The sequence below is a fragment of the Ceratotherium simum genome, chromosome 4, assembly GCF_057802395.1.
Source record: "Ceratotherium simum simum isolate JZ-2026a chromosome 4, ASM5780239v1, whole genome shotgun sequence".
Lineage (NCBI taxonomy): Eukaryota > Metazoa > Chordata > Mammalia > Perissodactyla > Rhinocerotidae > Ceratotherium > Ceratotherium simum.
The window spans coordinates 42448052-42460380 of record NC_141903.1 but is presented as its reverse complement, the minus strand read 5'-3'; the positions used below and the strand labels follow the sequence as shown (position 1 = coordinate 42460380).

The 12329-nt window shown below is 37.0% G+C and overlaps 1 protein-coding gene across 5 annotated transcripts in view; it reads left to right on the top strand.

Moving 5' to 3' along the window:
• RAD50 (RAD50 double strand break repair protein) overlaps positions 1-12329 on the top strand; it is a 70630-nt gene that overhangs the window by 30437 nt on the left and 27864 nt on the right. For all 5 annotated transcript variants that reach the window (XR_015551966.1, XM_004420214.3, XM_087429821.1 and 2 more), the window contains 6 exons: positions 3584-3773; positions 4308-4434; positions 4894-5087; positions 6961-7071; positions 7504-7596; positions 7667-7780. Coding sequence is in view for 4 of the 5 variants with exons in the window: in XM_004420214.3 (XP_004420271.1) it covers positions 3584-3773; positions 4308-4434; positions 4894-5087; positions 6961-7071; positions 7504-7596; positions 7667-7780 (829 nt within the window). In the remaining variant the exon portion in view is untranslated. The remainder of the gene's footprint in view (positions 1-3583; positions 3774-4307; positions 4435-4893; positions 5088-6960; positions 7072-7503; positions 7597-7666; positions 7781-12329) is intronic.

The following is a 12329-nucleotide window of genomic DNA, read 5'->3' as shown; positions in this document are numbered from 1 at the left end:
GGAGTTTCAGGAAAAGAAGAAGGAAAAGTCTAAGATGTGCTTCGTGGTAGCCAGCCTCCAAGATGGTCCCCAATGATCCTGATCCCTGCCTCCTGGTATTCATACTCTTGTATAGTCTCCCCTCATGATCCAGGATTGGTCTGTGTAACCCATAAAATACGACAGAAGTGATAGCTCGTCCCTTCCAGGATTAGGTTATATAAGGTACTACAGCTTCCTGCTCTCCTTTCTCTCTCTCCGATCTGGGGGAAGCCAGCTGCCATGTTGTGAGCACCCCTGTGGAGGGACCCACTTGGCGAAGACCTGAGGCCTTCGAACACCATTTGAGTGAGTGTACTGTTTGGAAGTTGACTCCCCAGCAGTCAAGCCTTGAGATGACTTCAGCTCTGGCTGACAGCTTGATTGCAACTTCAGTGAGACGCCGAGTCAGAAGTACCCAGAGAGCTGCTCATGATCCTCATATCTGTGAGAAATAAATGCTGTTGTTTTAAGCTGCTAAGTTTTGAGAGATTTTGTATGCAGCAATAGATAACTAATATAATCATCAAGGGGTGAAAACCAGATTATTGAGGGCTACAGAGAGAATGTGATAAGGAGACAAAAATCAATAGTTTGAGAATGGAAAGGAAGGAGAGTAATAAGGTAGTATCTTGAAAAAGATCAAGTAAAAAATAAAATTTAAAGTTAGTAGAAAGTACATGTAGAGGAAATGTGAGCTTAGTTCAGTGTCATACTGATATATTATAATATAGCAGAAATCAACATTGTATTTTATTTTAGGACCCTTGCCATCACAGCTCCCCTTCTCAGAGTAAGATACATACCTTATTCATGGTTTTACTTCCATAATTCTTTGTGTATTATAACTTTGGTAACTATTTGCTGAATGAACGAGAACAGTATTATCTGTTCCAGTTATTTACTGCTGCATAACAAACCTCCTCAAAACTTAGTGCCTCACAACAACAATTTGTGGTGATTTTTCATGATTCTGTGGGATGATTGGGCTTAGTTAGGTGATTCTCACTTGGGGTCTTCCGTGCAGTTGTAGTCAGATGCTGGCTGCAGTCATTTCAGGGCTCTACTGGGCTAGACGTTCAAGATGGCTCACTCACATGGCTGGTGGTGATGCTGATGGTGGCTGGGAGCTCAGCTGGGGCTGTCAAACAGAATGCATTCACAAGGCCTCCATGTGTGTCTTGGGCTTTTGGCAGCATAGTGGCTAGATTACCAAAGGAAGTATCCTAAGAGCAAGTATTCCACGAGACAGGAAGTAGAAGCTGCAAGTTTCTTAAGGCCTGCACCCAGAAACTGGAACAGTGTTACTTCTGCTGTTTTCTATTGGTCAGAGTAGTCACAGAGTCTGCCAAGATTCAATGAGAGGACACAGACTCCACCTCTCAATGGGAAGAGTGTCAAAGTATTTGTGGCCAACTTTAATCCACATGGTACACCAACATCTGGAGTGGCAACCCATGTGGCATTCTGATCACCAAACATAAAGTAAGATAACCTGAAGCTAGAAAAGTAAACATATAGTCTGTCAGATGAGTATCAGGCTGTGGAGCAGAATACAGCAGGGTAAGGAATAGAGAGTCCCTGAGGGGCGATGGGAAGAGAGTTGCTGATAAAGGTGGCATTTGAGCAGAGATCTGAGACAAGTGATGGAGCTAGCCATGCAGTTGTCTAGGTGAAGAGCATTCCAGGTGGTACAAAATCTCTGAAACATGTTTGACCTAAAGGCCAAGGGGAAAAGTGGTTGAAGATGAGCTCAGAGAGGTAGTAAGGAGCCAGATCTTTCTTATCCTCTTTGAGAAAAATAATATTTTCATTTAAAGCCCCAAATTCACCAACACTTAATGTAAGACTGCCATCATGAATGAAATCTTCGATGAAAATATACCTGTTTATCATTTTGCTTAGTACTGCTTCAGGTTCAGTTATTATAACACTAATTTAAATAAAAACTCAATAGTTTTCCCCATTTCTCCCAAAGGTTTTTTTCAGTACTATATTTGTGTTGGTCCCTTTTACATAAAGTCCCCTTAGAAAAGGAATGCTGTCACAAAAATAGTTGAATTGAGTTTCTGAACATTTTAAATAACAAAACAGCAAACCGTAATAGATCTCAGTAGCCCATTCTCTTGGTAAATATCTTTACTTTTCTTAGAATACTTATTTTAGCATCTTAGGTAATCGTCAAAAAAGAAGGCACCAAAACCTGGACTACATCAGTAAGGGTTTTTTGTGTGCATGTGGAAACATAAAAATAGGGTTAAAATTAAATGGATTATAGTTCTTCATAAAGATATCCCCAGTCAAGTGAATGCTTGACTGTCGTTAGGCTATCATAGCTGTGTCACTTTTTAGGTACCGGGCACATAATTTAAGACCAACTTCTGGTCTGTAACCACAACATTCAGGAATTAATGTGAGCATGGAATTATGCATAATCTGCATACCTTCATATTTACTCAGGGAACTTTTTCTTTTAAAATGACTTTTAAAAACATCATTAAGTAATAGCAGTATGCAAGAGCTAACCCTTGAGTTTCTAGTTTTTCCTTCAATTTATTGTAAGACTCACATTAGAAGCCAATTTAATTTATGGTACTAATTTAATTTTAATTAAGAATTTGGAATTTTTCCAAAATAAGCTTGATTGCTTTTTTTTTTTAAGATTATATAAAGTTTTACTCTTCCAGAGGTGTTAACAAAAATAGGTATGGGGCCAGTAACCTGCAACAGGGGTGATACTCATTCGCTAGAGTAGCAGCAGTAAACTGGATTAACAACTTTTGTACCATAAACCCATGTAGCATTTGGCTAAGTGGTTTCCTTCCTTCTTTTCATCATTTTTTTAACTTTTTATTTTGAAGTAATTTTAGGCTTACAGAAAAATTACAGAAATAATACAGAGAATTCACATATACCTTTCACCCAGCTTCTGATGTTAACAATTTATATAACCATAATACAGTTATCAAAACCAACAGTTAACATTGGTATAATGCTATGAACTACAAACCATATTGGAATTTCAGCAGTCTTTCCATTAATGTCCTTTTTCTGTTTCAGGTACCAACCCAGCATCTCATATTATATCTAGTTGTTATTTCTCTTTAGGCTTCTGCAGTATGTAGCAGTTCTTCAGTCTTTCTTTGTCTTTCATGATCTTGACACTTTTGATGAGTATGGTCAGTTAATTTTTATAGACTTAGTCTGGCAAACAATTGTTGCAAGCAAGATCTACCAATGGATACTACAATCAGTGGGCAGAAATTTGAGGAGAAACAGGATATATATATATAGTCTCAGTGTATCTCTCCTAAGATATTTATTAATTACAAAGAGAAAAATAGTACCTTTACAATGGATAAATCTGGCTGACACCATCTTAACCAGGTGAATCAAGTTAACATCTCCAGTAATAAGATGTACTGACATCATGTACCCACTGATAAATGATGCCCTGAGAAGGATACAACATAGCTTCTATGACGTTCTTGCCAAAAATACATAACCTCAATCTCATTATAAGAAAACATTAAATAGCTTATTTTTATTTGTGTTTTCTGTTAAGGCAAAGCATAATTGATTTGAAGGAGAAGGAAATACCAGAATTAAGAAACAAACTGCAGAATGTCAATAGAGACATACAGCGCCTAAAAAATGACATAGAAGAACAGGAAACACTCTTGGGTGTACTAATGCCTGAAGAAGAAAGTGCTAAAGTGTGTCTGACAGATGTTTCAATTATGGAGAGATTCCAGGTAAGCTTATTGTAGTTTCAGGCATAATAAAACTCGTTTCATGGTGGTTTGAATGTGAAGTGTGAGAGAGTTAAAAACAGTAGCTAATGTTCAGGTACAGATTGTGTTTAGAGTTCCACATCCTCAATTTCTGGTAGTCTCAGGGAATAACTGCTTATTTATATGCTTGGGTTTAGTTTTATTTGTTTTTTTAGTCATCTTCCTTTTGTTATATCTGAAAGCGGTTAAGTGCGCGCCCTCTGCTACTGGTGGCCCAGGTTCGGATCCCGGGCACACACCCATGTACCGCTTCTCCAGCCATGCTGAGGCCACGTCCCACATACAGCAACTAGAAGGATGTGCAACTATGACATACAACTATCTCCTGGGGCTTTGGGAAAAAAGAGGAGGAGGATTGGCAATAGATGTTAGCTCAGAGCCTGTCTTCCTCAGCAAAAAGAGGAGGATTAGGGCTGATCTTCCTCAAAAAAATTTTTTTGAATAATGATAATGCAGTAAGTTTCTTAAAGGAAATAATTTTGTTCTATTCTTAAGATGGAACTTAAAGATGTTGAAAGAAAAATTGCACAGCAAGCAGCTAAGCTGCAAGGACTAGACTTGGATAGAACTGTTCAACAAGTAAACCAGGAAAAGCAAGAAAAACAACACAAATTAGATACAGGTAATATAGTCTGTTTCCTCATGTACCCATAAAGACTTCAATTCCCAGCATATGCTTTTTACTGTAAATTTTATACCTATTATGTGGACAAGGAACTGTCTTTCTTCTTTCCAGTCCATAGTGTATTCACTCTATTTTCTCAAAAGCATCACTCCTCCTCTGTTTCCTTGCTTCACACAACAGATTTTGAATAATGGGAGATTTCGAATGATGGGTATCAGATGAGCTGTACTCTTTCTCAATTATACCTGCCCTGTGAGCCTCACCTGTGGGTGGCCAGGAGGGAACAGCATGCGGAGACGGGGGCTTGCGGGGTTCTTGTGTCACTTCTGTTATAGTGAGTGGGACCTACAGACACAGCCTTTGTGAATTCCATAGACCTATAAAACTGGAAGGATGGTGCTCATAGTATTTTCTGTACCTTTACATTAATCACTGTGTCAATACGTTCTTGTGCAGTTTCCAGTAAAATTGAATTGAATCGTAAGCTTATACAGGACCAGCAGGAACAGATTCAGCACCTAAAATGTACAACAAATGAACTTAAATCAGAGAAACTTCAGATATCCACTAATTTACAACGTCGTCAGCAACTGGAGGAGCAGACTGTGGAATTATCCACTGAAGTTCAGTCCTTATACAGAGAGATAAAGGTAAGAACATTCATACATATTTGTTTTTTAAATTATTTCAAATATATGAAATGCTCTTTATTGATGTAGTGGGCTAGAACTATGGTTATTGTGAGGATCAAATGAAAATGGTATAATAATTCTTTGTGTGACTCCTGGGTGACAGAACTTGTACTAACAGGTAAAGATTTCTGGGAGAAGAATTTTGGTCATAATAAGGAAGAACTGGCTGCCTGGTTAAATAGTGAACTTCCTGTTATGGAAGGTGGTCAGGTGGTAGAATCCTCCATATAAGGATTCTTGCTTGTATGGGAGGTTTGTTTTATGTACAAATGCTATATCCATGGCAGGACTGCCTCTCAGTCATAACACTTCTTCTATTTGATTCCTGATGTAGTCTCAGAATTCTTCCCAATAACAGTGAGCAGGCACTGAGTTGCCACATGGAATGGAACCCATTTGGCATCCCTCATCTAGATTAATCAACTCTAGGACCCAACCAATTAAATTTTTGAACAGTTTTGGAAACAGTCTTATCTAAGTTTTCATGATTATACTCATTCAGTGAGTACTAAATATAATACTGAATCTATCATTAATTACTATAAATGTTTCTTTCTTAAATATTTTTGGATTACAAATTATTAGAGGCTTAGAGTATGATATAAAATTACATACCTTACATTTCTGTAATTTTGTACTATTTATAAAGCACTTTGACATTAAACCATTCAGTGTCTCAGTAACTGTTGAAATATGTGATTAAATCCCCTTTTTATAGAAAAAGAACTTGAGACTTACAGGTATCCCATGACTTGTCCAAGTTTATGCAGCTAGTCGAAGGCAGGGTTAATTTTCAGGTAGGTCTTCTGACGTCTAAGACATTTGATTTCCCACCACACCATACCACTTCACAATATGATAAAATACACCTACATTGAAGTAATACTAAATAATTGTTTCTACCCTTATGGATTTGTTAGATATTTCCAGATCTTGAAGTGTTTGAGGATCATTATTTTGAACAGCGGTTATCACTTAATCATGCTGTAGAGATGTTGCAAGGCTAAATAATGTGGCCTTCTGATTAGTATAATAATTTGTTACTTGAAAGCCCCTTTCCTTCCAAAATAGGTGTGGACACACCAACATCAGTGTACTAGTATGCTTTTATTACCTTAAAATAACTACTTAGCCTTAGCAAACTAAGTTTAAGAACAAAAGTGTCCTTTATAATGATATTTCCATCTGTAAAAGAGAGGCCTGGACTGAATGAGCTTTCTTATTCTTTGGTCACACGGAGCTGACAGGAGAGCTACAAACTCATAAAACCTTATACCTGGGGGCCGGCCTGGTGGTGCAAGCAGTTAAGTGTGCGCACTCCGCTGCGGCGGCCCGGGGTTCGCCGGTTCAGATCCCAGGCGCGTACCGACGCACCGCTTGGTAAGCCATGCTGTGGCGGCGTCCCATATAAAGTGGAGGAAGATGGGCACGGATGTTAGCACAGGGCTGATCTTCCTCACAAAAAAAAGAAAAAAAAACTTATACCTGAAGCCTGTGATTGGGAGCACATGGAGTAGATTAGGAATCAAGTCAGTGACTAAGGCAGTATAGCATAATGGTTAAGACAGAGAATCTGGAGCTGGATGGGATTTGAATCCTGGCTCCTTCATTTACTGGCTATTGTGACCCTGGACAAATCACTTCTGTGCCTGTTTATTCATCTGAAATATGGGATGAAAATAGTGGTACCATCCTCATAGGGTTGTTGGAAGGAGCGAATGAGTTGATTCTTAAAGCCTGGCACGTAGAAGGTGCTTTTATTATGACTGTAAAGTCTGACACCTGTAATAAGATAATGGAATGTTATATAAGACTTTTTTGATATTTTTAGGATGCTAAAGAGCAGGTAAGCCCTTTGGAAACAATATTGGAAAAGTTCCAGCAGGAAAAAGAAGAATTAATCAACAAAAAAAATTCAAGCAACAAAATAGCACAGGATAAAGTAAGATTTCATTTATGTATTTACTTATCAAATACATATGTTAAACTTACTACTATGTTCAGAGCACCATGTTGGACACTAGTATTTCACATGAAGTTAAATACATGATAAGTAGTATTTTCAGGTTTGTGACATAATCTTGACATTAAAAATTCTTGTTGGATTAAACTTAAATCATTTTGCTTCTTGATCTAAAATAGAAGTTGAGAACTGAGACTATTTATTCCAACCCCATAAATAATGAAGAGAATTGTCTGAGATCATAAAATTTGCTGGATGGAAACTGGAACCCAAGGCTCCTAACTTCCAAGCCAGTGTTTCACTGCACTCTTCTATTACGTTTTTGTTACCTTAGTCTAAGATATTTCCTTGGAAATAAATTTAAATGCCCTAGTCCCAACCAGTGTATATGTAATAAATGTCTTTCCACAGATGAATGATATCAAAGAGAAGATGAAAAATATTCATGGTTATGTGAAAGACATTGAAAATTATATTCAAGATGGGAAAGATGACTATAAGAAGGTAATTTAAAACTTAAAATTATTTGTTTATATTTTCATTTCTTGTGCTTAAAGAATTTTCTTTTTTGTAGCAAAAAGAAGATGAACTTAATAAAGTAATAGTTCAACTAAGTGAATGCGAGAAACAGAAAGAAAGGATAAACAAGGAAATGGGAAGCATGAGACAAGATATTGATACACAGAAGGTAGGTCTTTTTTGCTAATGGCTTATGGTGACTTATTGTATCACTTATACGAATAACATTCTTTTCTTTATTTTTTATTTTTTACTTTTATTTTCAATAGATCCACTGAATAGAAATGCAAACAGTAGAGAAAAGCAATTCCAATAATATGGTCTTTTCTTCTTTCCTTTTTTCATTTTTATTTTTAATAAAAGACCCACTTGTTAAAAGTTTAAACATAAAAGCATAAAATTATAGCATAATTAAAATTAAAGCATAAAAGTCTTCCTCTCCTGCCAATTCTCAGTCTCACTTCTAGATGTCATTACTGTTAACAGTTTTTTGTTTATTCGTTAAGAAGTTTCTTATTCATATATCAGTAGATAAATAGATAATATTATCTGTGTGTGTGTGTGTGTGTGTGTGTGTGTGTGTGTGTGTGTGTTTACTTTTACAGATGGGATCATACCATTGATACTCTGCACCTTGCTTTTTTCATTTAATGCAGTTTGATCTTACATATCAACTCAACTCTCAGATCCACCAGATTCTTTTTAATGATTATAAAATATTCCTTTTTGTGTATATACCATAACTTAAGTTGATTACTTTTTTTCCTTATTGCAGACTATGGCAGTGAATATCCTACATATATCTGTATTTTTTTCTTACTTATTCTAACATATCTTTATGTAGGATAAATTCACACAAAACAGGGATTGAAGTGTAACGATATAGTCTTAAAAGTTGTCTGTAAGTAAAATATAAAGTCATTTTCCAGTTGATTCCTATATCATTTATTTTCTATTTTAAGGAAATTAATTTCCACAATATAATTAAAATCACATTGAGAAACATCTTCAACATGCCTCATGCAAGCATGATAGTTATTGCCTTTAAAAACTACACCATTTCTCTGTTCCTGCTGTTTTAAATAAAATTTGTTATTTGAATGCATTAAATCACTAGTTATAAGTGATGGTTAAAAAAATCTCTTTGATGGGCCACTCCCATGGCATAGTGGTTAAGTGCGCGCGCTCCGCTACTGGTGGCCTGGGTTCGGATCCCGGGCGTGCACCAATGCACTGCTTGTTAAGCCATGCTGTGGCGGCGTCCCACATAAAGTGGAGGGAGATGGGCAAGGATGTTAGCCCAGGGCCAGTCTTCCTAGGCAAAAAGAGGAGGATTGGCATGGATGTCAGCTCAGCGCTGATCTTCCTCACAAAAAAAAAAAAAAAAAATCTCTTTGAAGATTAGCCATATCAGCTTTCTGCAGGGTCTCTGGTCATAGCACCAGGAATTTCAAATATATGAATATCAGTCAAAGGTAAATTGGATCTGTGCCATCTAATAAATGCTGAATAACTATAAATTTATGATGCATATGTAACAAAATTGTTATCACTAGCTTATATATGGGTTGCCTATTTAAAATCACAATCTAAATCAGTAATGTCCCTCCACATACAAAGATCATTAAGATTTACCAATCTGTGACCTTTTTCAAGTTGATGGTCTAAACTTAGTGGATCTGACTGTATTAGTTTACTTTTGTAACCTACCTTGTTCCAGAAATTATTTACTAAGTTATATACATAGAGCAATGCCAAATAACATTTTAAATTAATGGAAAAATGAGACAATGTGGAAATAAGGACAAGAAAGTAATGAAACTAGGAGAGTAGTAAGTATATAAAATGTACACTATGAAATCTGATATGCTTGCTAAAGATGCTAGTAGTCACATGAAAAGAGGAAGTCACAATTACTTAAGATTCACTTTGTCTCAAAGCTAAAAGGAAACCAGTTCCCTGTACTGAGACCAGAGAAAAATGTCTCCATAGGCATTCATGGAAAAGAGGATACTGTATAGATTAATAAAAACCATGTCTTCAACAAACTTCCTGGGGCTTTTTTTTTTTCTTTTTCTTTTTGTGAGAAAGATCGGCCCTGAGCTAACATCTGCCAATCATCCTCTTTTTTTTTTGCTGAGGAAGACTGGCCCTGGACTAACATCCATGCCCATCTTCCTCTACTTTATATGGGACACCGCCACAGCATGGCTTAACAAGCGATGCGACGGTGCATGCCGGGATCCGAACCGGCGAACCTCGGACCGCCGCAATGGAGCACACGCACTTAACCACTTGCACCTCCGGGCTGGCATGGGGCTTTTTTTTTAACAGTGTATTTCAGCATTTTTATCATCCTTTGATGAAGTTCCTTAGAAGGTGGTATGATTGAAGACTAAAATAAATGTTAGGGTGTTTAGAGAGCAAAGGTTAGCTAGGGGCACCCATCAAAATCACCTGGATTTTTCCACTCCTAGGTATATAACCAAGAAAATTTAAAACATGTTCACATAAAAACTTGTACAAGAATATTCATAGCAGCATTATTCATAATAGTCAAAATATAGAAACAGCCCAACGGCCATCAGCTGATGAATAGATAAATAAAATGGGGTATATCCTTATGTATTAGTCAGGGTTTTCCAGAGAAACAGAACCAACAGGAGATAGATAAATAGGTAGACAGACAGACACACACACGCGCACACACAAATATATATAAAATAATTTATTAATTTATTATAAGAAATTGGCTCACGTGATTGTGGAGGCTGAGAAGTCCCAAGATCTGCAGTTGGCAAATTGGAGAGCCAGGAGAGCTGATGGTATTGTTTTGGTCTGAGTCTGAAGCTGAGAACTAGGAGAGCTGATAGGCTCAGGATCCAAGAAGAGAGAGATTTCAGTTGGAGTTCAGGAAAAGACCAATGTCCCAGCTCTTACAGTCAAGCAGGAGGAGTTACCTCTTACTCAGCCTTTTTGTTCTATTCAGGTCTTCAACTGATTGGACGAGGCCCACACACATTAAGCAGGGCAGTCTGCTTTACCCAGTCTACCAATTCATATTTTAATCTCATCCAGAAACACCCTCAAAAACAGACTCAGAATAATGTTTAACCAAATATCTAGGCATCCTGTGGCCCAGTCAAGTTGACACATAAAATTAACCATCACATCATACAATGGAAAATTATTCAGCCATAAAAAGGAATGAAATATTGATATACACTATAACATGGAAAGCCTTGAAAACATGCTAAGTGAAATAAGCCAATCACAAAAGACCACATATTATATGATTCCATTTATATGAAATGTACAGAATAAGCAAATCCATAGAGATAGAAAGCAGATTAGTGTTCCCAGGGGCTGGGGGGAAGGAGAGAGAAGGGAATAGAGTAACTAATGGGTATGGGGTTGGGGTGATAAAATGTTCTGGAATTAGGTGATGGTTGCACAACCTTGTGAATATACTAAAAACTGAATTGTACACTAAAATGGTGAATTTTTTGGTATATGAGTTACATCTCAATGTTTTAAAAAATCACTTGGGTTATTAAACATATACATGTTTATGTCTCCATTCCAGACCAATAAATCAGAATCTTTGGTGCATGGGCAGAGGCATGTATATTTTGTTCAAGTTCCCCAGGGTTCTGATGTATCCCCCATAACCATCACTCACTGAGCCAGAGCACTGCATAGCTTTCAGGCAATTCTCTATAAATGGCATTTTTCCCAACCAAACTTTGGTGGATATTGGACTGTGATCTATTCGGTGTATTACTTCGTCACAGGGACCTAGAATGCAGCTAATTTTTATGTTTCCTTTAGGTGGCCAGCTGCATGCATTAACTGTCATCTGAGCTGAGTGATTGGGGTTTATATCTAAGAGTTGAGGAGCCTAACAGTAGCTTATTTACATGCTTATGCCCTATTAAATTTAGTCCACAGAATAAAATATTCTGGAAGTTTAATAATCTGCTTCCCTCATTTTTCAGATGAAGGGAACTGGAGGTGATGTGACTTGCCCAAGGTCACAAAAGTAGAGAGTAACAGAGGTAGAACTAGACCCTACATTGTCAAATTGCTAGTATAATAGAAAAATTATTCTGGTGTACTATATATAACTGCATCTATAGTATGCATCTAGTTTTCTGCATATAGTATAGCATCTAGTTTTCTCTTCTCCCTTTCTTTGGTACTTTATATTTTGTAGACAGACTATAATTGGAATTCTTACTGCTTAAAGTACAAGGACAAGTTTGACCCAAAAGGCATTTCACTAGATTTATTGATCCAGGCACTGTGCTGATTACTTTACATACAGGAACTCATTTAATCTTTACAACAGCTCTATGTGATGGGTGGTATTATTATCACCATGTTGCAAATAAACTGAGGCTCAAAGGACTTAAACTAATTTGCCCAAAGTCATCCAATTCGAATGTTGTAATGCCAAAATTTGAGCCTAGGTGTACCTGACTTCAAAGCCTATACTATTTAACTACTGTGCTCTATACTGTCTTTCAAAAGGAAAGAACACCTAAAAGAAGGAAATGCGTAGCTTTCTAGTGACCATGCAGGCAAACAGACCAGGAACAATATTTCATGCCAGAAATCAGTCTCACCTAAAAATGTGATAGCCCTTTAAAGAGTCCTTTCATGTGGTCATGAAAGCAAATTCCAGTGTTATATAATATTAGATGAAAGCAAGCAAG